Source organism: Haliotis cracherodii, unplaced genomic scaffold (genome assembly GCF_022045235.1).
Source record: "Haliotis cracherodii isolate W230 unplaced genomic scaffold, xgHalCrac1.p SCAF_7, whole genome shotgun sequence".
Classification (NCBI taxonomy): Eukaryota; Metazoa; Mollusca; class Gastropoda; order Lepetellida; family Haliotidae; genus Haliotis; species Haliotis cracherodii.
The window spans coordinates 54,703,848-54,730,648 of NW_027266330.1; the positions used below are offsets into that span (position 1 = coordinate 54,703,848).

General features: G+C 38.3%; 1 protein-coding gene and 1 pseudogene across 1 annotated transcript; one reads left to right on the plus strand and one right to left on the minus strand.

Moving 5' to 3' along the window:
* Positions 1-272: 272 nt before the first annotated feature.
* On the minus strand, positions 273-25,640 carry LOC139448302 (sodium-dependent glucose transporter 1A-like). The gene is made up of 4 exons (XM_071229852.1): positions 25,174-25,640; positions 3,977-4,125; positions 1,806-2,091; positions 273-1,360 (listed from the first exon to the last, which is right to left on the minus strand). Exons 2-4 carry the CDS (start codon positions 4,112-4,114, stop codon positions 273-275), a joined length of 1,512 nt encoding a protein of 503 aa, XP_071085953.1. The 5' UTR covers positions 4,115-4,125; positions 25,174-25,640.
* On the plus strand, positions 5,050-23,519 carry LOC139449011 (uncharacterized; annotated as a pseudogene).
* Positions 25,641-26,801: the final 1,161 nt, after the last annotated feature.

Consider the following 26,801-nt stretch of genomic DNA (forward strand, 5'->3'; position numbering starts at 1 on the left):
TGTGATATAGTATTGTTTGGCGCCCCCTCTTCCGCTGTGTCACGTCGCCCCCCCCCCCCCCCTCCTTCCCTCCCCACCCAACCCAACACCTCCCGTATAATATATTACCAGTCCCAGAACAGTTTTCTTTTGCTTAAATGACATTTCAGGTGGGTAAAACACATGCTTGGCAAAACCTTTATATGTAAATTTATCGCTTTCATCATGCTATTACATATCAACTTTATCACATATCAGATATCAAATGTGCGTTGGCACATTGCTTTTGCACGTCAAGCGTTTGGATCAAACATTTCCCCCTTTTCCTGTGGTATAGCCAGTTCATTGGTTGATTCAACCTCAGCTGCACTGTGATATTTCTTTAACACAAAAACAGCATGCAACCGCTGCACGATATGTATAATTAACAGAATAACTGACTGTAAAAACAGCAAATACGAGAACCACATATACGTCACTTCCTCCATCAGGTATCCTAGCAACAACGGTGTCGCCATTCCCGCCGATGCTGCGCATATCATAATAACAGACGTAACCTTTCCCGTGACCTTGATGACGTGCTCTTCGACCCACGTGAAGGTCGTTGGAAATACGATAGATGTTGCCAGACCAATCCCCACAGACGAAATCCAAATTCCAATATTTACCGCAAAGAGGGAACAGATCAGGAATGCGCCCAAACTCGCTGACAAAATTATAAGACACAGAATTATCATTGAGGATGGAGTCAACATCTTAATGAAAAAGATCCCCAGAAACCTAAAGGCAGCAAAGCTCCCCCAAAACACAGACGTTACCAAAGCTCCATCAGGCTTGGTCCAGCCCATCCCTTCCACGGTAAATACCGCCAGGAAAGATATAAACGTCTCTTCAAGAGCGCAATAACAGAAAAAGAATGCCCCAATCAAAGCCACAGTTATTACATAGACCGGAAGTGGTATGCGCTGTCGGTCATCTTGTTGATCGTCTTCCGGCTTCCGGTTTTTGTCAACCTTACGGAGAAAAAACTCTACGAAGAAGGGAACGGCCGCAGAGAGGAACAGGACAGCTGTGATTATGAAAGCAAAAAGGATTTCAGATTTCGGGACGTCTTCAGTAGAAGCAGTCGTCATCTTGTTACTGGTGCCATTTAATCCCAAAAGGTCCTGGACGTACGCATTGGTTGAATTGTATCCATACTCAAGAATATGGGACTCGTTGGCCGAGTCCGTTGTGATCATGGGTTTGGCGGACTTTGGGGCAAGGAAGGGTTCTGTTACCAGAGGGGCTATGAGACCTCCCAGGGCGAAACAGAAGTGAAGAATCTGCATGAAAACACGACTATCCTTGCCCCAGAGTCGGAGCAAGTCGGCATTGCCACCTGCAAGTAAAAGAGCCTCATCAGTTGTTGCATGATACGTTTTTTGTTGATTTTATGTCAAAAATGAAAGTTACATTGGTGACAACACATCAGTGACTTGCTGATGGTGTGTAACAAGTTTTATCAACAATATCACAGGAGATATTGCTTGCAAATTGCATCCCAATACTTTGCGGACCATATGTCCTCATCGGTTACCATGATGTCGCAATCAAATGACATCACTTATCTCTCTGCGACTCATGGTGGCTGGCAGTACCTTTTGCACTTAAGACCCTGCTTATTACTTTTTAAAACTGAAACAACTGAAGAACGATGGCTGATAGCGCGTCATCGTATCCAGAATGCATTGCACGTTGTTCCAGGATCGAAATATTTACAGACCGCCCTGGCAAAGCCATGTTGTTGCTAACAGCACCATAAACCAACAAACAAATATATCTACCTGTGTCCACACCAGCAGTCATGAAGAATTTGAGGAAGTACATGGCGATCATCACTGGCAGCGGAGTACAGAGCGGGATGACGGCGGAGAAAATGCTGCTACCGACGAGGCAGGCCGCTAACAACAGCAGCTTGTTACACTTTTCGTACAGAAACCCACTGACGAACGCACCGATCATGAAGCCAACAGCTCCTGATGTGAATAGCGCCGAGGCCTGCTCCACCTTTGTGTTGGTGATCAGCATGAGGTCAAGGAAGGACGGGCCGCCCTGGCCAGCAGAAAAACCCTGCAGAAAGTGTGAATTAATGTATGTGTGTTTGTTGTTGATCGTCTCACTCAGCAATATTCCAGGTATATGGCGCCAGCGTGTAAATAATCGAGCCTGGATCAGACAATCCAGTGATTGATATTGTGAACAGCGATCGGTGTATGATGACACCCATTGAAACCCGGAATGGGTGTCACTATTATTTGGAGTGTTAAATAAGAGTGTGTCCACCCACAAAACGATTCTCAATTATCTTCTACTTTAAACTATAATGTGTATAAATGTGAAATTCTTTGAAATGATGTGTACATTACATAACTATGTTAAGGAGTTGAGTTTCCTGCACAAATTATTAACCATCAGAAAATGGACCAAGTAATGTCAACTTAGTTTGAACAGACCACGACTGCACGTGGTCCTGTTGGGTCTGTTGCAAAATCGTGACACCTAATGTGAATTAATTTGTTAAAAGAAGAGCCAAAAAAAGACGAGTCAACAAGCATGACCACCCGCTCTGTTTGGTCGCCTCCATTAGTTCGATGAGGACCAATATTCTACATATTCTAACCCAGAATCGCCACGGGGTTTCATTTAGTTTAACGACAAGCATTGTGTTAGGCACTGCGGACTTACTCTACCCTGGAAATCACAAAGGCCACTATATACCCTCACTGTGACCCGTAAACTCCCGGGGGAATGAACGAGTTGAGTTTCAGATCGCTTTGATCGTTTGTTTGATTGTTTGTTGTTTAACGACGCACACAGCAATATTCAGGCCATATCATGGCGGTCTGTATATAATCGTTCTGGACCAGACAATCAACTGATCGACATCATGAGCATCGATCCATGCAATTGGGATACGATGACATGCATCAACCAAGTCAGTGAGCCTGACCACTCTAACGAGAAGCATAGCCACCTCTTATAACCCGTATCTTCTCTTCTCAGGCCAGATCACTTTGATCACTACTTAGTTATAAGACGGCGTGTCAGTCTCATCATACTGACATCATACCCCGACACGTGCCTCACTGAATGAAGATCTGACCCAATCTCATTAAAATCAGATCTTAGTTCTCGCTACCCCTTAACGAAGATCTGAGGACATCCCAATTTGGAACACGTCAGAACGACCTTTCATCCGATCAATCAAAGCGTCGCTTACCAGATCATGAAAGTGACAGTCGGAATGTGTTTTCTAATCATGCAACCTCTGGGAAGCACTGCCATGCCATGCAACCGCAACCATATATTTGACATTCCGGAATGTTCGTTTGTTCAGTTTTCAAAATTTTAATCGAGAACCGTGTCAACATATTTTTCAAGGTAGTCTGAAATGGAAGTCGCCAGGTTGAAACGAGTGCCGTAAAGCTCGAGAAAGCTGCTTTGTAATTGGCTGATGCCGACTTCTTGTTAGTCGTTTCAGTGGGAGGTCAAGGTTCGAGAAAGGTCGTTCTGACGTGACCCGTTATGGTATGTCCTCAGATCTTTGTTTAGCAGCAGCGGGAACTTAGATCTGATTTTAATAAGATTGAGGTCTGACCACACCTTCAGAGAAGGTTGCATCAGGATAATCTTCATTTTAATGAAGGATGTGTTGGTTCTTGAACTAATCAGCTTTCTAAAACGATCGATTTCAGCAGAAGAAAACCACCACAAAACAACAAAAACAACAAATTCTCGATAGTACTCCCCTTTAGGCGTCGACAAAATGGCGCTTATAGGACATGATGTATTAAATTTCCATAACAGCTTTTGTTGCTATCGGAACTGATTATATTTGTTTTCGAGGAACAGAAATTAGATATTCATGTCTGAATGTTTCTCCCGCTCGTACAGAGAATTCAACAGATTGATGCTGACTGGCCGATTAGACAGTTCTATCGATCACTGAACTTACCAGGACAATAAACGCCCAGAACAGGAACATTGTACATATGAACTTGTTCTTGTAGACGGGGTCTTCGAAATTTTTCTTAAATTGGACAAAAGAAGATTTCTTCTCGGGTGTCCTCATCTCCATGTCATCGACCTCCATTGTTGCTGGTTCTGAAACAGTGAACGCATCCTTTGAAGTCCGCAGCACTTTTCTTTTCTAGGAGTGAATATGATTTTAAGCCGCTTTTAGCAATATTCCACCCATATCACGACAGGGAACATCAGAAACGGGCTTTACGGATTGTACCAATGTGGGTTACCGAACCCGGGTCTTCGGCGTGACAAGCGAAGGCTTTTACCACTAGACTGCCCCACCGCCCCTCTCAAGGAGTGAATGAGTTTGCTCGGCCAGAGTGTATAGGATGAGGGAATATCATGGTATTGTAGTGAGTGATTTGTGTTTAACGCCGCTTTGAACAGTATTCCAGTCATATCACGGCATGACAGCTTCATGTGGGAGGAAGGCCCGAAGTGATGCAGGTCTCAGACCACTTCGGTGAACCCACGAGCACGGGTATGGTGCAGACTAACCTAGAAACATAATCGGGGCGAACCGTGATTCGAACCCACAATCATAGTTTTCTGACGTGCCCAAGGGACGCAACTCTGCACAGCGAATCGCAGCGCCTTAGACGACTGGGCCACCCCTGCCCCCCCATGGAATTGTAAAAACTCCATGTATCTATGAGTACACCAAATATTTGGAATGAAATTGAATAAAATTGAAAATGTCAAAAGTTCTGAACCGAAGGGTCGAGTGTTCAGCCTCGGCACCTGTTACTGTTAGACAATGCGAACAAGGTGAGGTGAGGTGAGGGGGTTTAACGTGGCGTGTGTGTGTGTGTGTGTGTGTGTGTGTGTGTGTGTGTCAAGTGAGGACCCCAACAAGAATACACAGCAGCAACTGACGGCTTCAAATTCAACTGAGGACCTCAACCAGGTCCTCAGTTGTGTTACAGTATTTTTTGGATTTATTATGACCTCCTTTCATCAAAAACGTGAACACTTTAAAAGTCTTCACTTCACCATTTTGTCATGGAAAGTGTGAGACCATATACACAAACTTCCCTGGCACCATGTTTTGTGTATGTTGAAACCGGAACTGCAGTGCCGGAACATCATCGTCGCGCTTGCGCAGTGGAGTGCTCAGGCCGCGGGAAAATTGAGCAGGATGAGAGCGAGGAGAGGCAGGACGATTCGGGTAAGTTGTATCAAATGTTCTTAGAAGTAACCCTAGTAAGAGTTGACGATGATAAAAAACACATCCCACGATGCCCATATGAAAATATATCTAAATTCAGATGCCTCATTATATATTATGAATATGATCTTGACGAGATCGACTTCGTCTTTGACACTTTGACCCTTATGCCTCATCGCATTATGAATTGAGTATTTCGGGCCTATTATTTGGAAAGCTTGGTCAACTCGATTTAACACATATTATTGATAGATCTAGTATTCAACTGGTAAAGCTCATGAGAGGGATCAAGATTTATGTCGGGTGTATTTATTTTTAAAATTGTTTTTTTGCAGTGTAATAAAGATTGATATATAGATCCTTGGCCTATTCCGTACGATGCCCAAGATCGCGATGTCAGTTGATGTTGATGGCACACTATTATACTTTATATCAGCTTCTCAGCACTATTTTTACTAACATCAACATTGCGATCCAAAACCGGACTCGATGCGGTCACAACACGTCGACCTGACAGCTGTTCTGCCCTTCCTGATCTCAATAGGATAGGGAGACAGACCCGAACAAGTTACGACCCCTTACACAGTTGTTAATCGATTCACTTTACGTTTAATGGTGTATCATTACAAGAATATATTTCACAAACATATTTCATGTTTCAAAAAAAATATTTTTCATAATTAAAATTTATATTTTCTCAAATATTTAGAATAAATATTTGTATATAGATCTATATGGAGCCATGCTGAAATGGATTAGTGACTGCTTTTTCGTATGATATTTTGATATTTATTATTTAACGAATAAACTAACTGCAAATTTGAAAGTAATGGTTCGAAAATAATATTTTCATAAAGTACTTGGCAAAAATGCAGTTGTCATTTTAACGTGTGTGATGGGTTCACACATTGATCTTCATGATAGCAAAGTGTATATTTATAATATTTAAGTTAGATGTAATGAAGCTTTTGAATGGTAGTCTTAAAGATTAATCTTTATACATCGGTTCTATTCCGGTCGAAGGTAAACACATCGAAAATCCTAATTCACTGCATGTATTTTTATTTTGCGATGCAATGTTCTTGTGTTAATATCCTTATTATTAATAAATGTTTCAATACCAAATTACTTAAATGCAAACATGTAATTGTTTTGGGTATTTAAATTTTGATGTTATTGGGACACTTTTACTCGCTTAATTAGTATCGTGTCACACTAAATATAATATACATATAACATTGACAAACAACTTAAATATCATGAAAGAAGACAGGTACATGGTTGCATACATTTGACAAACCCCAGCATGTAGGTATTATATACATTAAAAAGTAATTCCCAGTTATGTAACATTGACACAATTACAGTGACTTAACAATGGACAAACAGTTATATAATAGCTATGTATAAACTACTATCATACAAATATTTGAAGTTTTGGCCAAGGGTCCATGGTAATGAAGAAATACGTCTATATGTCTGTCCACAGACATAATGCTGCCTGTTGATTGGTGGGTAGGCGAAAACTGGAGGCATTGAACAACACCATTAATTTGAATGGCTGTTTAACTTTGAAAAAAAAAGATATTGAAAGCTACATCATTTAACTCTTTGTCAAAATTCTAACCAATATAACAAAAGTGGGTTATCATATACATAATAATATGTTGATAGATTAATTGTTCATTGCCCATCCCTGACTCTTAAAAAATACTGTTATAATAAGTTTCATAATTTATATGAACTATGCTTTCTACTGAAGTGATTGTTATGGTCAGTATTGCAGTACATGTCTACATACATTGTACATGTAACAGTAACTAATAACAGAGACAGGGAACCCTGGTTAGTGTGTCTTATTAGTGTGTCCTATTATAGAGATGACTGTTATACAGTCCTTTATGGACCAAATTGATCCAAAAATGATTATTAGCAACTGAATCCCAGATGACATGTTTGGTCCACAGGTTCATGTATGTCATGTTTTATGTACTGCAAATATCTACAGGATCAGTGTTTACAGTTTGTGCTTTCAGTAAGGTAGTCGACCTAGGACGAGGCAATTATTTCAACCAAAGCCATCTAATTTATGGAGCTTCAGTATGCTTGAGTGCACTTATTGTATAACCAGCATAATATTGTGTCTCATAGGCCTTTTTGGCCAGATAGTAAAGACCATTTTTGTGATGATTTTTTTCCTTCCACTATAACATATGATGTGTGACAGATTAATATGTATGATCTGTTTGGGAGAGTCTGTCAATGGGTATGGTGGTGTTTGGGTTGGGACATGAGATGGTGATTAATAAAACAGTGTATTTATTCAAATTCTCAGTAATTGGATATAATTAACTAAAGGGTTTTCTTTGCTGAAGAAATGTAAGTGAAATGATCATATAGATATTAATCACTGATATGGACAAGAGAAATAGTTTTGATAGAACTCCTTGTGACTGAAATATTCCAACCACAGGTAGGTAGATCGGTAGTCAGAAGGACTGTGCATACTGGAGGTGCTCAGACGAAAAGTGCTATATGGAATAATTGTTGACTCTATATGTTTGTGGCTATTTTAATTGCTAAGATATATAAATAAATAATGCAAGGAAATTTGTCGTTTGTTGGCATTTCCTCCATTCCTATTGACAGTAACATGGGTGGATCCACATGCCTATTTAATCTAACTAGCAAAGTCATCCCTGACTATACCTGGACTGTCTAATAGCAACTGATTACCTGTAGAATGTAGATACCAAATATTTACCAGCATTAATAATTCATCGAAACAATTGTTGATTGCAAAGTTCTTATGACCGCATATAACAAGTATCAATGTATCAAAATAGTTGGAGCTACATCCAACACAGATATTATCAATGCATTTATGCATAGGTCAGTAAATGTCAGTTGCAATTTATTACATTGATAATCTGAAAGAAAAATGAGCAAGCAAATCCTTTGCCCCCTTCCCACTTAATGTATTTCCTACAACATGTGTATGATAAGTGGCCTGGGTCCTGCTTTAGGTCAAAAACAAGTTGTTCTCAGGAAACAGTTTATATAATTCGTACGAGCATTAAGCTGAATAGCTGCTGTTTACCTGTCCATTCATCAGCAACATGGACACTGACATTGTCATTTGTCATCCTGATCAAGGTGCGGTCGGGTAGCCAAGTGGTTAAGGCGTTCGCTCATCATGCTGAAGACCCGGGCTCGATTCCCGACATGGGTACAATGTGTGAAGCCCATTTCTGCTGTCCCCCACCGTGATATTGCTGGAATAGTGCTAAAAGTGGTGTAAAACCATACTCACTCACTCATCCTGATCAACATTTATTATAGGTTTTCTATCAATACCAATATTATCTAGAATGACAGTTACAATTTTACCCGCATTTTGAGGTGTTCTACTCAAACTCTAGTTCTAGAATGACTTCTGTCATATCCTTCTTCAGCCCGGCATGAGGTTGTGAGGAAAGGTGTCAATTAAACTGACTTGCATGGATATCCCGAGTCTCCAAGGAGACTATAGAAATGAAGCAGATCATAATCTGTGTGATTCTTTCTGGTGATATTTTATCATAACATGCAAAAATGAATTCATTACTGATTTCGCATATGAATCAGCGATCAAAGAATAAGAAGATCAAGTGGCCAGGTAACGCAGGGCTACAAGAACCTGCGTTAAAACAGGTAATGGACTGCTTCGGTTGGAGCATCATTCAAGTTTCTCATAAACAAGGGAAACAATAATAAAAAATGCTCCCCGCACGGAAACAGAACCGCATAAACAACTCCCAGGTTCCATGAACTCGAGAGGATTCTGTCTACCGACTAATCTCCTTGGCAAAGTCGATTTTTGTTTCTGCCTGTGACAACTACGCCTATTCATCAGCACCATTTTATGACCTGCAAAAAATCTTATGTTATCTTCCTACCTAACACAAATTGTAAACTTAAAATCGAAGTCAGTTTTTTTTCAAATTTTGTGTAAAATCGCAGACTTAAAGTCAGTTTTTTAACTGAAGTTTGTTTTTAGAAATCAGGGTCTGAAGCCACCAAGGAAAAGCAATATGAACTTGATTTGTGAAATCAGTGTAATTGAATACATGTGCTCACAAAAAAATGTTCTTTGTGTTTACAGCGCAATGAAGATCAAATTTCTTTGGCCCAAAAGTGGGCTTTAAGGAAATCAGACCCTGGGGGGTTTGTGATCAAGAATTTTGACGGCAAAGGTAAATATGATTATATGCATCATTATCCTATGGCATTATCAGTTATTGTACAAGTTTTCTAAATATAGAATTACATAGCTGAATTTGATTTTCCTTGTGAATTGTTTTGAATTAAAGTACATGTATCAATATAGCCATCAGAATAGATGCAACAACAATCTGTCTCTATCATAGACACAATAAAAATACCAACAAGACACTTATCAGTGCAGGATTGTGGGTATTTTTTTATTTGAACTAGATATGCGAGAAAACCTAGTAATTTACTCCAAACCTCTTAGTTATGAGGGGTGGCTGAAAAGTTCTAAGCCTAACCATGCTAACCGTGAAAGACCCGTACCAAATTGATGGTTTTCATTTATTTCTCCACATAGTCCCCTTCCAGGTTTACACACTTTTGCCAGCGATGCTGCAAGGCCTGGATGCCGGTCAAAAAGAGATTTTCTTCAGCCACCCTTAAAAAGTCATTCACAAGAGAAATGACGTCATCGTAACTAGGAAAATGGCGACTGGCTAGTTTTTTTTTCATTTTGGGAAACAGGTGGAAGTCTGACGGGGCCAAATCGGGTGAATAATGGGGATGGTCAATGAGTTCGAAGCTTCCATTGTTTAGACTGAATTTTGGTTTCTGGTTGAAAGTGATGAAATTAGGTTTTATCCACATGATCCATGGTTACAAATCGGGCCAAAAAATCAAAACGGCATAAATTGTCATGGGACGTCAGGAATGTGACACATTTCTGATCCGCTGTCAAGAGCTTTGGCACCCATCTTGCAGAAACTTTTGTCATTCCCCACTCGGTGATAATATGCTCCACCCTCTCACGAGAGATGCCCACAACACTGGCGATATGTCAAGTGGTCAATCGTCGATCAGCCGTCACCATGTCATGCACCCAGGTATTGTTTTCCGGAATGCCCTAGAGCCAGCTTTGTCCATTTCTGGAGATTTCAATGGGTAGGTTCACAACATGGTCTGGTACAAAGACAATAATAACACTACAGTTGTAGTTCTTATGTCTATGATTCATTAAATGATTGTACTTGTTGGTGGCAAAAGTTTGTTTCAATCCCATTGAGATATTTCACTTAGGCTTAGAACTTTTCAGCCAGTCCTCGTACTTTATGAATTGCTAGCCTAAAATGTTTCTGACTTTGTCCTTTTGTCTTTAAATGTTTTTTAGGTAGAGGTGTTGTCACCACCCAAGCAAGAGAAAAGGGGGAATTTCTCCTAATCTATGATTGCGAGAAAATCTCAGGGAAAGAAGGGAAAAAAAGAGAAAAGAAAGTGCCATCATGCTTTCGATTCTTCTTTGTTTATAATTCCAAAACATATTGGTAAGTAAACAAGTATCATTGAAAGGAAGGTACTCAAGGTTAGTTATGTTTCAGCTACATATCTACAAAACCAGTTTTTGTCTTTAATACTATGAGGGTGTATTTATTCAAGAGCCTCAAGCATAATTATCTTTTTGTAGAATTTTCAGGGACTGTGTTCACTGCAGTTTCCTGTCAATGTAGCTTCAGAACAATTTACACAATTTAAGTAGCTGAGGATACTGGCGTTCACATGCCCCAAGCCTATACCGTCATCGCCTGCTTCTCTCTTATCTTGAAGTAAATAATATATGTATTAAATTAGGCATTTTTTAAATATTTTGTCTTGTTTTGACAAATATCATTTAAATGCAAGTATTCCACACTTCAATAATGTATAGTTGATTTTCCCTCTTTAAATTTATTGTATATTTTGTTCGCCATTTGTTTCGAGAGAAAAAATCTGTCTACAAAGTGTCAATTTGATTTAGTTTTGATTGTTGCCATTTTGTGCAAACAACTCAGAATCCCCTCCACCAACAATATTACTAGTAAGTTACAAAGTTACAGGCATTGTTATTTTCACTCACATCATTTGGTGATAGGATCTTCTTCTTTTGATGTACGAAAATGGAAATTTACTTTAGTGTAATGTTTTTTATCCCTCACATTACCCCCAGATGATGATTTATTATGTCATCCCGCTTTCATCATTTTCACCGCTTGGACGTTTTGGATAAATTATAGAAAACAGGAGCTGTCATTAGTTTGGTGATGCATTAATTTCATAGTTTACAGTAAACAGATAGCAGTTAAGTTCGATTTTGAATGTCTTGAATGCTTTCATACTTAAAAGTATGCTAATACATACTTGCGCCATAACGTATTAAAAATGCCAATTTTTATTGATATTGAGAGGAAAGGCTCAAGGTTTTGTTACCTAAAATTACTTGAATTGATATATAATCAACAACAAAAGTTCCTGTGACACCAATATTTTAGTGTACTTTTCAAACAAATAAAGGTTGGTTTTCAATATTGTAGTACATGTATGGAATCAGGTAGGTGTCCGGAAAATTTAAACTCCCAATTCGACATTTGCATTTAGGCCACGTCCCCTTCAAATAGTGTATGTTAGTATGACTTTTCACACACATTACAAGTTGTTACGTATTCATAATATGATGAATTATTTCAGTTTAAATTGTTAAATTCACCGGTCATTTAATAACAAATAATATCATTTTAGATATACATGGAAAACATACGTTTGTTTCTGTTATGATAACGATCTGTTAACGTAGTGAACGGTGTAATTAATATTCATGAGTCATATCTGCTCAAGTGTACGTGTTGTAACATTTGGATCGAGACTATTAACCCATATTTGGTTATCACATGACCTCACGGGAAATGTTTGTTTTTTTAAACTAAAAATTATTTAAAAACAAGATAATATGATATAATCACAAATGCTAAAATATTGTTGATAGCAATAGTTATTTGAATATTTTTTTCATCTGTACTTAATTATCAAAATATGATATTGATCGTCACAGAGAGCAAAATGGCAGTCAATCAAGATTCAATATACGACTAGCTACTGAAACAAAAAAATCTGCAAATCCTCATTTTATGTCAACCAAGTGAAAGTCGTTAGCCACGACTTACAAAATGATCATCCATTTGAACACTTACAGGAGTTTTTTATCTGTTGCAAACCGAAATTGTTTCAGATTTGGTATAAAAAACAACAACTTTGCATTAAATCTTATTCAATATCACAGAAACTTTTGTTGTTCAGTATGTGTGATACCAAGAGATGTTCTGGTGAACATATCATACCGGGTATCTATTAGTCACCTTTGATTGGTATTTCAGTGACTATGATATGAAAAACTACTTTGAGAATGCGATGCTTTGTGGAGTTTTACTTATTATTTTCAGGGAATGTCACAGGTCAAAAGCTGGTGATGTCAAAATTGTAACAAATTTTCTAAACCCTATTTCTTAACAACTGTAATCCTAACACACAATGTATGTGCTTATATATATTTGACCTTATTGTTCATAATCTTTAAAAAAATAATTAAAGAAGTGATTGTCTCTTGTTGATGATTTGTCATGACAATTTGATACTTACAGCAATCAATCCTAACACCATGAATGTGGCTACATATACACTAACCTCAGCTAATTGTTCATGATCATTAAGAAAATGATTAAAGACGTGATTGTCTCTTGCTGATGATTTGTCATGCCAACTTGATACTTAAGCAATCAATCCTAACACCATGAATGTGGTTACATATACACTAACCACAGCTAATTGTTCATGATCATTAAGAATATGATTAAAGACGTGGTAGTTTCTTGCTGATGATTTGTCATGCCAACTTGATACTTAAGCAATCAATCCTAACACCATGAATGTGGTTACATATACACTAACCACAGCTAATTGTTCATGATCATTAAGAAAATGATTCAAGACGTTATTGTCTCTTGCTGATGATTTGTCATGCCAACTTGACACTTACAGCAATCAATCCTAACACCATAAATGTGGCTACATATACACTAACCACAGCTTATTGTTCACGATCATTAAGAATATGATTAAAGACGTGGTAGTTTCTTGCTTATGATTTGTTTGTAAGATACCTCTGATCACCTAAATTGATAATTATAACAGAATCATTCATGCATACAGTAACAAAAAATAGGTTTCTTATCTTCAGCAGTGTGTTATAAGCTTGTTCGTTATGAACATACTTTGCTGTATTTGCTATCTCCAATGATTAACTTAATAGGTTTTTGTAAATGGGTTCAGGTCGTCTGCTGATGTGATTTTGTGAATTTGTTATCCTTTAATAGTATATATTTTGAATCAGCCTTTTGCCAATAAGCAATGCATATGTGAACCTCAGATAATATGGCAAACTGAATACATGCGGATACATTCATTAACATGTAATTGTTTCCCTTGATAGAGACATTAGAAGAAGAAGAAGAAGAGGAAGAAGAGGAGGAGGAAGAAGAGGAGGAGGAGTTGGATGAATCAAAGGAGATGGAGCTAGAGGAAGAAGTCTTTGATGAGAGAGAGGATAAAGGTAAGATCAAGGTATACGAGTGATAGATGGAGTTGAGGGGGCTCTTCTTACAGCTTGGGCTGCTGAGATATTTGAACTTACCTAACAATTTGTGTGGAGTTAACACCAACCAACCAACCAACCTTCATGTGAATTCAGTTAATATGTGGTGGTTTGAATATCTATTCAAATGTTGTTGTTATTATTTCCTATTTTTAAATATTTTCATGCAGATGCCGTGGATACCAATCGTAAAAATGGAGTGGAGCTGGTGGACGCTTGCACCAAGATGAATGAGGAATTAGGTATGCATTTGTTGTATGGACATGCTTTACCACAGTTCTATACTGTGAATCATGAAATCAAAGTGAGCATGAAAATAATGTGCAAAATGTGTGTTTCCCTTTGTTCAATTAATGGCACATATTCTGATACATTTTTTTATCCATATTGTGAAATCAGATATAAATGTTTCATGACAATTCTCAGTGTACAGTCCTTGTCTTTCACTGATTTGTATGTATATATTTCAATGGTAATAAAAGTACAAGTTAGTCTGAGTGTTGGAAAACATTAATTTGGTGATGCATTAATTTCATGGTTTACAGTATACAGATAACAGTTTAGTGAGATTTTGAATGTCTTCTGAAAAAGAATTCTTTGTTGTAAAAGTTTCATATTCCTGCACCATAATGTACCCTCTTAATCAATATGTCTGGGTTTTTTTTTTCAAATTAAAAACATCAATTATTATTGATACTGAGAGGAAAGGCTCAAGGTTTTGTTACCTAAAATTACTTGAATAGATATATGTGATACCAAGAGATGTTCTTGTGAGCATTTCATACTGGGTATCTAGTAGTCACCTTTGATTGGTATTTCAGTGACTATGATATGAAAAACGACTTTGAGAATGCGATGCTTTGTGGAGTTTTACTTATTATTTTCAGGGAATGTCACAGGTCAAAAGCTGGTGATGACAAAATTGTAACAAATTTTCTAAACCCTATTTCTTAACAACTGTAATCCTAACACACAATGATGATGATTTGTCATGCCAACTTGATACTTACATCAATCAATCCTAACACCATGAATGTGGTTACATGCACACTAACCACAGCTAATTGTTCATGATCATTAAGAATATGATTAAAGACGTGATTGTCTCTTGCTGATGATTTGTCATGCCAACCTGACACTTACATCAATCAATCCTAGCACAATGTATGATTTGTTTGTAACATACATATGATCACCTAAACTGATTATTACAAGAGAATAATTAATGGCATGTTTGTCAATTGCTGATGTCATGTTTTATAACATAAAATATGCTGTCTGCAACCTTTAATAGTTAATTTGCTTGTATTAAAGAAAGGCAAATGATCAATATAGATTTATCATGGAAGATGCGTACAAAACTAGCATCAGGAGCCCTACTGATATCAAGTTAGAGGGCTCAATGACATCATGAATGTATTGCAAGGACCCAAAAGGAATGCATTGTGAATAAAACTATGAAGATAGAGGTGGATGAACTAGCACTGTTTAAAATATCTCATTGTTGTGTCATAGTTTTTCACATAAGTTTCATTTTACTTATCAGATGTTGTCATTTTTTTTTTATAGGCACTGATAGTACTGATCCTAATGATCAGGACTATGTCCAAGAAGAATCGGACTCCACAGATTTTGTGCCAGATTCATCTGATGATGAGTCTGTGCAGACGGCAAACTGGCCCAGTATTGTAACAAGAAAAATACCACAATCAACAGAAACTTCACAACAGATTTTAGTACAGTCTTGTAAGAAAGTACAAGGAAAAAGACAACTGAAGAAACATTGCTGTGTCTTTTGTGAAAAATACTATTAAAAGTTGCCAAGACACATGGAGTCATGCCATGCCAATGAGCCTAGGGTGGCAAGCATTCTCTGCCAACAAAAAAAATCAAAAGAAAGAAAAAATGCATGGGAGGTGTTGTTAAGAGAAGGGGACTTCAATCATAATTACTCAGTTTTAAGTCAAAACCAAGGTGTCCTTCTTTTAAAATATAGATCACGGGACGGCGAAGCTAAACCTGCGAAAAATTATCCCCCCTGTGAGTTTTGCCACGCCTTTGTTATCAAGACATCAATGAGGAAACACCAAAAGACATGCCCAAAATTTAGCAAAGAAGCGTCACAGGGGAGAACTCTAGATAATTCAAGGCAGTTGCTGCCTCTTAAACACAAGGGGGAATTTGATGTTAACATCCTGGACAGAATGAGGGAGGACTGTGTCACTAACATTGTGAAACAGGACTCCCTCATTCTGCTCTTTGGTCAGAGAAACTATGAAAAAGTGGGTTCGAACCAGCACATTGCCCCCAAAATGAAAGAGTTGGGGAGGTTATTGATTGCAATCAAGCAGGCAAATCAAAATGTAAGTACCTTGACAGAGTGTCTGACCCCTAAACAGTTTGATGCTGTCTTAACAGCAGTTCAAACTGTTGCGGGGTATGACCTCTCAAGTCATACGTTTGCAACTCCCTCCCTTGCCCTAAAACTAGGTTACAACCTACAAAAATGTGCAGGAATAGTTAGAAACCTTGCAACAAGGCAAGAGAATGAAGAATTGAAAAAAAAGGCCAAAGGGTTTCTAGAATTGTACAAAGATGAATGGATGGAGAGAATCTCCGTCCATGCTCATGCCACCCTCAACACCGCCAAATACAATCGACCACAACTCTTGCCGCTTGTGGAAGATGTTGTATGCCTGCACCAATATCTCGACAAAAAAGCGTCACAGGTTTACAACACTGATCAGGCTGATGTTGAAAGAAAATACATAAAGTTTTCAAAAATATGTCTTTGCCAGGTACTTCTTTTCAACCGAAAACGAAGCGGGGAAGTCCAGCGTCTCAAACTCTCTGACTTTAACAATGGCTTAAAAAATGAAAATTGTTCTTTAGAATCCGAGATGAAACGCAGTTTGAACAGAGTTGAGGTAACACTATGCGAAACCCACAAAAGAATTGAAACAAGAGAAAAGAAAGGAAGAAAGGTTTCACTAATATTGACAAAAAAAATGGAGAAAAACCTCAAGGTAAAGTCAACCATATGGAATGTAGGATTCTCTTTAGCTAATTACTGAAACTGGGCAGCTTAGGGTTGTCCGAATTCGGTGATTTACGTTTGGTCTTCTACACAATGTATTCACAATAAAGATTATTATTCTAAATGGATTTTTGGAAATCCTATAGCAAACGTTCACAGACAGTCACAAGACAGAAAGGTCAATGTCAGAATTCTAGATATGTTTTAACTTGGTCCCTATCATCTTTCATTTTTTAAGTCATGGTTACCCCCACAAACATGAAACCATCTTTACAAATCCTAACACACATAATGTTTTTGCCATGTCTATCAAAGGTCCAGGTATTCTTTGAATTTGAATTGTATCATTCATTGCTGTAGCACTTGAGCTGCTGAAGCCTGTAATTGTTGCATTTTAAGAAGAGTTCAAAGTCTGGAAGTAGTGTTTTCAATACAAGTGTTTATCATAAGTTTGAGAAAATTGTTCAGAATCAAAATTGTTCACATCACATATTAACTTAGTATTCTTAGTGTATGAACTATTGGCAATGACAACTTTAATCTACAAATTTAAAACGTGTTTGATAAAACGCTTTGCTATGTTCCTGGCATCACTGACAATTGACTAAGTAATATATTTGTTAATATTCTTTGTTATAGGATCTGGTAGACATGCGATCCAAGGTGAATGTAGAATCAAACCTTTTATTTGGGAAACCAAGAAGCATTTTCCCAATCAGAGGGTGCGATGCTCTTCGGTAGATGGCAAAAGAGTGTGGAGCGAAGCATCCTTCACGGATCACCTCAACACGCCTCCGTATGCAACTAGCAACATTATCTTAAGTGCTTGGCCTGACTGCTAGTAACCAAGATCTGTTGGCAAAGTTCATGGGCCACGACATCCGAATTCACAGGGACATCTACCAACTACATGAAAGAACATTGGAACTAGCTAAGGTCACAAAAGTCCTTCATGCTCTTAACACAGGAAAGTTGTCTCAACATGCTGGCAAGGACTTTGAGTCGATGACAATTGATCAGTCAGGTTAGTAGTAATCTTCACATTTAGTATCCCCTGCAATTTTTGTCAGGACAATATGATATGAAAGACACCAGAGCTTCAGACAGATTTGAATGCTGAGGGATAAGTAAGCAATTACATGTGAGGTTAGTTTTTGAAATTTGTTGCAAGGGCCAGATAAGGATGTATGTGAGATCAATGACCCAGGCCACATGTCAGTCTGAAGTACTGAGGTAACAGTGACAATTAAGGTCTTTTGGTTTGACCAGCATCAGACTGCATGTGTATTATATGTATCATGTACATCATTGTATAATGTATGTCTTATTCCTTGTTCTTGTTAAAAAAAAGTCTAAATGTGCAATGTGAAATGCATTTTAAGTACTTAAAATGATTAAATACTAAAGCCATCTGAAAATATACAAACAATATTTCATGCATTGTGCATGATAAATTTAACAATATGTCAAACAGCAAATTTATCTCTTCTTGTGACTCTTTTCATAACATGAATTTCATCAAGATGTTGCCAGTTACTTCCATGTCTCGTGTATATGTATTTTACTATGGGGAAGGGATGCTTTTTTGTTGTTTTGGTTATATTTTCAGGTAATGTCACATGTCCAAAGCTGGTGATAATTGACTTTTCTGATATGTGTAGTTGACACGATTGTCAAAGGCTTTGTAACTTTTGTAACCACACTCAAGAGTTGGCTACATGTACACTAACCACAGCTAATTGTTCATGATCATTAAGAATATGATTAAAGACGTGATTGTCTCTTGCTGATGATTTGTCATGCCAACTTGATACTTACAGCAATCAATCCTAACACCATGAATGTTGTAACATTCACTAACCACAGCTAATTGTTCGTGATCATTAAGAAAATGATTAAAGATGTGATTGTCTCTTGCTGATGATTTGTCATGCCAACTTGATACTTACATCAATCAATCCTAACACCATGAATGTGGTTACGTTCACTAACCACAGCTAATTGTTCATGATCATTAAGAAAATGATTAAAGATGTGATTGTCTCTTGCTGATGATTTGTCATGCCAACTTGATACTTACATCAATCAATCCTAACACCATGAATGTGGCTAGATGTACACTTACCACAGCTAATTGTTCATGATCATTAAGAATATGATTAAAGACGTAGTTTCTTGCTGATGATTTGTTTGTAAGATACCTCTGATCACCTAAATTGATAATTATAACAGAATCATTCATGCAAACAGCATACATGGCCACGACCGAAAAATAGGTTTATTATCTTCAGCAGTTCGTATTTGCTATCTCCAATAATTAATTTAATAGGTTTTTGTAAATGGGTTCAGGACGTCTGCTGGAATGATTTTGTGATTTTGGTATCCTTTAATAGTATATATTTTGAATCAACCTTCGCTTGTGGGCCCATGTCAGAAAATTCCTGTTATATTTATCAAATCATTAGGGACTACCATACTGATGTGTAATTTTTGACATAAGGTTTGTTATGTTTATCTCAAATACTTTTATTAACTGATTTCTTTTCAGAGTCTGCCAAATCCCCAAAAAGGAAAAGGACCACTCCTCGAGCATGGACGGCCGAAGAAAAAAGGGCAGTTGCCACACACTTGTCAGAATTTGTCAAAAAGCGCAAAATTCCAGGAAAGTTGTCCTGTCTAAATGCCAAGAAAAAGGACTCTGCCCTCAAAAACAGATCTTGGGAACAAATAAAACACTTCATTAGAAACAAAATAACGAAATTGGATAAAAGTTTAAGTACTTGAAAAAATGAGAAAAGGAAATAGCCTCTTTGGTGAACATGTTAAGTCTCAATGATGAACATGTTGAGCCTCATTGATGAACATGTTGAGCCTCAGTTATAGATGTGTTGAGCCTCACTGATCAATGTGTTGAGCCTCAGTGATGAAAATGTTGAGCATCAATGATGTATATAATGAGTGTCTGTTGGATATGTTGAGCCTCAATGATGAACGTGCTGAGCCTCAGTGATGGATATGTTGAGCCTCAGTGTTGAACATGTTGAGCCTCAATGATCAAAATGTTGAGCCTCAGTAATCAATATGTTTAGCCTCAGTGATCAATATGTTGAGCCTCAGTGATCAATATGTTGAGCCTCAGTGATCAATATGTTTAGCCTCAGTGATCAATATGTTGAGCTTCAGTGATCAATATGTTTAGCCTCAGTGATCAATATGTTGAGCCTCAGTGATAAATATGTTGAGCCTCAGTGATAAATATGTTTAGCCTCAGTGATCAATATGTTGAGCCTCAGTGATCAATATGTTTAGCCTCAGTGATCAATATGTTTAGCCTCAGTGATCGATATGTTTAGCCTCAGTGATGGATATGTTGAGCCTCAGTGATCGATATGTTAAGCCTCAGTGATCGATATGTTAAGCCTCATCGATCAATATGTTAAGCCTCAGTGATCAATATGTTGAGCCTCAGCGATCAATATGCTTAGCCTCAGTGATCAATATGTTTAGCCTCAATGATGGATGTGTTGAGCCTCAGTGATTAATATGTTAAGCCTCAATGATGGATATGTTGAGCCTCAGTGATCAATATGTTAAGCTTCAATGATGGATGTGTTGAGCCTCCGTGATCAATATGTTAAGCCTCAATGATGGATGTGTTGAGCCTCAGTGATCAATATGTTGAGCCTCAGTGATCAATATGTTAAGCCTCAATGATGGATATGTTGAGCCTCAGTGATCAATATGTTGAGCCTCAGTGATGGATGTGTTGAGCCTCAGTTGTCAATATGTTGAGCCTCAGTGATCAATATGTTTAGCCTCAGTGATCAATATGTTTTGCTTCAGTATTCAATATGTTGAGCCTCAGTGATCAATATGTTTAGCCTCAGTGATAAATATGTTGAGCCTCAGTGATCAATATGTTTAGCCTCAGTGATCGATATGTTTAGCCTCAGTGATCAATATGTTGAGCCTCAGTAATCAATATGTTTAGCCTCAGTGATCAATATGTTTAGCCTCAGTGATCAATATGTTGAGCCTCAGTGATCAATATGTTGAGCCTCAGTATTCAATATGTTTAGCGTCAGTGATCAATATGTTTAGCCTCAGTGATCAATATGTTTAGCCTCAGTGATCAATATGTTGAGCCTCAGTGATCAATATGTTAAGCTTCAGTGATCAATATGTTTAGCCTCGGTGATCAATATGTTTAGCCTCAGTGATCAATATGTTTAGCCTCAGTGATCAATATGTTAAGCCTCACTGATCAATATGTTTAGCCTCAGTGATCAATAAGTTAAGCTTCAGTGATCAATATGTTTAGCCTCAGTGATCAATATGTTGAGCCTCAGTGATCAATATGTTAAGCTTCAGTGATCAATATGTTTAGCCTCAGTGATCAATATGTTTTGCCTCAGTATTCAATGTTTAGCCTCAGTGATCAATATTTTTAGCCTCAGTGATCAATATGTTTAGCCTCAGTGATAAATATGTTGAGCCTCAGTGATCAATATGTTTAGCCTCAGTGATCAATATGTTGAGCCTCAGTGATCAATATGTTAAGCTTCAGTGATCAATATGTTTAGCCTCAGTGATCAATATGTTTTGCCTCAGTATTCAATGTTTAGCCTCAGCGATCAATATGTTTAGCCTCAGTGATCAATATGTTTAGCCTCAGTGATCAATATGTTTAGCCTCAGTGATGGATGTGTTGAGCCTCAATGATGTTAATGTTTAGTGTCTGTTGGACATGTTGAGCCTTAGTGATGAACATGTTGAGCCTCAGTGATGAAAAACAACTATACAGATTGATTTAGGAATATATCATAATTTTGTGGTAAAAAGATGGACTATGTCCCATTACTAAGTCTGATGAGAGTTTTGGTCAGAGTACCATGAAATTGGGTACAAAATGTCCAGTCATGTGCTTATGTTAGGTATTTGGGGTTTGATTTCGGGCGATTTGTATGGCAAAATTTGATAAGGTTGCATTAGACGCCAGGATTCATCTACATGGGTACATATATTTGACAGACAGACACTACTATCTTTTATATTTTTTAGTTTTGTTGTGTATTGACTAACTATTAGTGTTAAGCATTACTAATGGTGACTAATCCTTTGTGGGGTTCACATTCACAACATGCATATCTACATATATATTTTTACCAGGGCCCAGGTACATTACCTTCTTATTTGCTGTTATGTTTTGATACAGATATCTTTCCCACACTGACAACATCTGCATAAAAGACACAAACCATTCGTTCAAGATGTTGTAACAGGCATGGTTTAAAAATAAACAAAACTAACTGTAAATGCTTCCAGGGCAAGCTTCATTTTAAATTTCTAAAATTTGTATGGGTAGATTTGGCATAGACTCATTTCATTTATTTTGTATCATGTATAATAAAAAAAATAAATTAAAAATGGTATGCACACTGGTTTTGTAACGTAAAAGTATGTGTTTGCATCCGCATTTATATTTCATTCAAAATATGGAATAGTGTACACACTGTCTTTGTGAAGTAACCGTTTGAATTCATTTGAAAGACGACATGATATGTACACCGACTTTAAGTTGTAGCTGTCGTTTGTATTTTGATTGACACCAAGATGCATTGTCCTTAATGTGAATACGTGACCCTTTGTAGCTGTGATGGCTAAAGAAGTGGATGTGGATAAATTGGAGTTTGAATAAATTTGTTTGTTAGTTTGAATAAATAGTGTACGGCTGTCAGGTAAATATGGTGTCAGTTATTTAATATTACTCATTGTAGAATCTGAATACCTTGTTTCAGTCAGTCATTATTCCTCGTGGTCAGCAATTGTATTGTATATGTGTGTGACATGTTAATAAACTTATGTGTGCAAATTTCCTTCTTTTGTATTCTATTTCATGGTTGGTTCCTTTAAATATGTTAGGGGTTTGAAATAGAACCACTGCCTCGAATATGCCTGATCACAAAACTGAGACCATAAGCTCTGGTTTATCCAGCGAAAGTGGTAGGCTTACAAATGGCCAGTTGGAACTGTGTCCACAGATCCAAGACTTGGAAGGAGTGATATGACAATGGGGGCGATGTGGTAGCCTTGTGGTTAAACCGCTGGTTCGTCACGGCGAAGGCCCGGTTTCGATTCCCAAAATGGGCAAGATGTGTTAAAACCCATTTTCCGGTGTCCCCCGCCGTGATATTGCTGGAATATTGCTAAAAGCTGCTTAAGGAGTTGTATGACAAATGAACTTGAGTGTAAACTTCAAGTCCTCAGTTGCATGTGTGTATTCCATGTTCTCACTTGGAAGGTGGGAGCGATGGGGTAGCCTGGTGGTTAAAGCGTTGGTCCGTCACGTCTAAGGCCCGGGTTCGTTTCCCCAAATGGGTACAATTTGTGAAATCCATTTTCCGCTGTCTCCCGCCGTGATATTGCTGGACTATTGCTAAATGCTGCGTAAAACCACTTATTTGGAAGGTTTATGACAAATGAACCTGAGTTTACTCCTCAAATCCTCTGTTGAAGGTGTGTTTTCCAAGTCCCAGTTGCAACTGAGTCCAGATCCATGACTTGAATGAAATGTTTGAGATCCCATAGTACGAATGTGGTAAGGGAATCTTATAATGTTAGGTGATTTACATTATATCCAAACACACCTGTGTTTAGACGGTATATCGGCCACACAAAGTACAGCACACTACAGTGTCGGAGTCCCTCGTTTATTCAGGAATCGTCTGGTATTCTGTAGTGTATGTTACGAGAACAGAAAAATCCCGACTGGCTCTAAGTTGGCTGTGTTCAGATGTAACAAGTCCTGAACACAAACAATTGTCAATGTCGGAGGCCTAGTTTATTCAGGAGTCGTCTGGTATGCCCTAGTATATGATAATAGAAGGGGGAAATCCCGACAGGCGGTAAATGACCTATGTCTAGATGGCATTAAGACAACGAAACAGTCAAATGACAATATCGGAGCCCTGGTCTATTCAGGAGTCGTCTGATGCGCCCTAGTATATGTTAAGAGAACGGGAATACCTCCAACTTTTCCTAAATGGGCAGTTTTTTTGTGTATTTAGTCTTAAAAAAAGACAAATGACAGTGTCGGAGGCCAAGCTTATTCAGGGGTCGTTTGTTATGCCCTATTATATGATAGAAGAATGGAAATAATCCCGACTGGCTCAAATTCCACCGTGTTCAGATGTATTTAGTCCTGAACAGTCAAATTTCATTGTCGGAAGCCTAGTTTATTGAGGAGTTGTCTGCTATGCCCTAGTATATGATAATAGAATGGGGAAAATCCCGATAGGCGGTAAATGAGCTGTGTTTAGATGGCATTAAGACAACGAAACAAAGTCAGTGTGGGAGCCCTGCTTTATTTAGATGTCTCATACACGTAGTATATGATAAGAAAACTAGAATGATGACGACGAGAAGTCGTCTGGTATGCTCTAATATGTCATAAAAGAATGGTATTCAGGCCACAAAACACTGCTGACATTGTGTACTCTGAGTCCTCAGTTGCCAGTGTGTACTCTGAGTCCTCAGTTGCCAGCGTGTACTCTGAGTCCTCAGTTGCTAGTATTATGTCTAGCAATTTCAAAGTGTCTTTCTCTCAAGTCCCTTATGATAAATGCATTGCCCAGCTATTCTTTTTTAGAAATACGAAAAAATATTGTAGAAATTGCTTTAAGATAGTTAAGTCCCCATTTGGCATGGTTTTGTCTCAGGTCCTCAGTTGGCAGTTCTTACATGTATGTGTGTGTGTGTGTGTGCGTGCATGTGTGTGTGTGTGTACTAGTCCGGACTGGTGCCACTTTTATAGTGCTAGCCCTCTGAGATACCATGCCTCAGTTCAACATGAATACCCCACTCAGACACTGTATACCGACTCCGAGCCGACCAGCCCTTGTTTTTGCCCCTTTAATGTCCCCTGGCTATTACCACTAGACCACACTACAGACAAAGAGCTCGTTCACATGCATTTGAAAAACGCATACTGTCCGGGATACAAGAAAGACCCCAATCTCACTGACTTGGTTGATGCATGTCATCGTATCCCAATTGCGTAGATCGATGCTCATGATGTCAACCACTGGATTGTCTGTTTCAGACTCGATTATTTACAGACCGCCGTCATATAGCTGGAATAAGGCGTTAAACAACAAACAAAACAAAAACAAAACCTGAAGCACATAATTATTCAAACCAAACACACATACTCACATAACTCAGTCGTAGACAATCCCACCCTCCAGCGTTATGAAGCGGGTAGCGAGCGATGTATGTCTTCCAGTGGGTGTATTTGACTTTTCTGCAGCTGACACGTCTTGTTTGAGGGAGAGATGAACTCAGCGGAGACTCCAGTATGTTGACAAAACGCAAGCGTGTCAAGACACAGATTACAGCTGGTCAAGGCTGCTATCCTGGGCTGAATTGTTGGGATATCTGTCCTTTAAACACAGGAGTCCAACAGTGGTTTCACAACACATTATTTGTGATATGACAAATACTGCACCTTTATAATCATGACTATGGTTGCTGGACAGACATGGCCAGACTGCATCTCAGAGGCAGAGAGCCAACCTGCCTAGCCGTGGTCCGGTGGTCAAGCCTCGACCAACATGAAGCATTCTGACCAGTCAAATCGCCGACCAGCTGCCACGTTTTGGATACAACAGCTCTCTCGTCATCCTGCAGTATCCCGCATCTCATTCGCAATGTAAAGCTTCTCTAGCGTGAATAACAAGCCACTGATCGATCCGCACAGCTGTTGGCCATGGTAATAAAAGCACAGCTGCTGTTAATAAATTATAATTTGTGATAACGAGCGCTGTGAATATTTAGATAGATATATTTAATTTACTCAACTCAGGGAATATCTCCGACATATACTCTTCAAAAAGAGGAACGCAATTCGTATATTTTTGTCCATAAAAGCAAAATTAGCGGACCAAGAGGTGCAAAATGTGTTATGGTGTCAGTGACAAATTCCTCGGATCAAAATGATCACAACAAGAACATGCACAGCTGGCGCTTCACTGACCCAGGCAATGAGTGCACAATGGCCGCCTCCACTCGACGAGCAATGTGAGTGAGTGAGTGATTTTCGGTTACGCAGCTTTTAAAAGTATTCCAGTTATATCACGGTGTGTGAGCTTAATGTGGGAGGAAAGCCCGAAGTGATGCAGGTCTCAGACGTTTACCACTTCGGTGAAACTCACGAGCATGGGTATGGTGCTTACAAATGTAGAAACATAATTACAATATAGGTTCCTGGCGTGCCCAAGGGACGCAACTCTTCACAGAGAATCGCGGCTCCTTCAACGACCGGGCGACCCGTGCCCCCACTCGACGAACAAACATGGCGGACACATGTATTTACTTTAGAAAAATTCTAGAACGGGTGGTTGAATTTTTTTCTTAGCATTTTCATCAATGCTCTTGCAATGTATACGCCACAAGAATAACGTTCATTGTTACTTTTAGTGAAGGAAAACATTGTTTAAGCTGTTTCGAGACTCGAAAGTGGTCGTCACATCATTGAATTGTGAACAATGACACACACCCCATTTTCAACAGTGATATGTGCGTTAATATTTCGTGATAACTCACTGTTGTCACGAAATTGTACACATAATACATGGAATTAAAGGACCACCTCAATGAAATACCGTTAGCATCTTTATATTAGCAAATTTGATGGCGCAAATGTCGCCGATTATGCCCCGTTTTCGCCCATTGTAAAGTGGTGGGTTTAGCGGAGTTATTGAACGCCCAGTGTGATAATTAAAAAAAACAAAACACTTTTGATCCTTAATAATGATATTTAATGATAGGGTCTGTCATTGGTT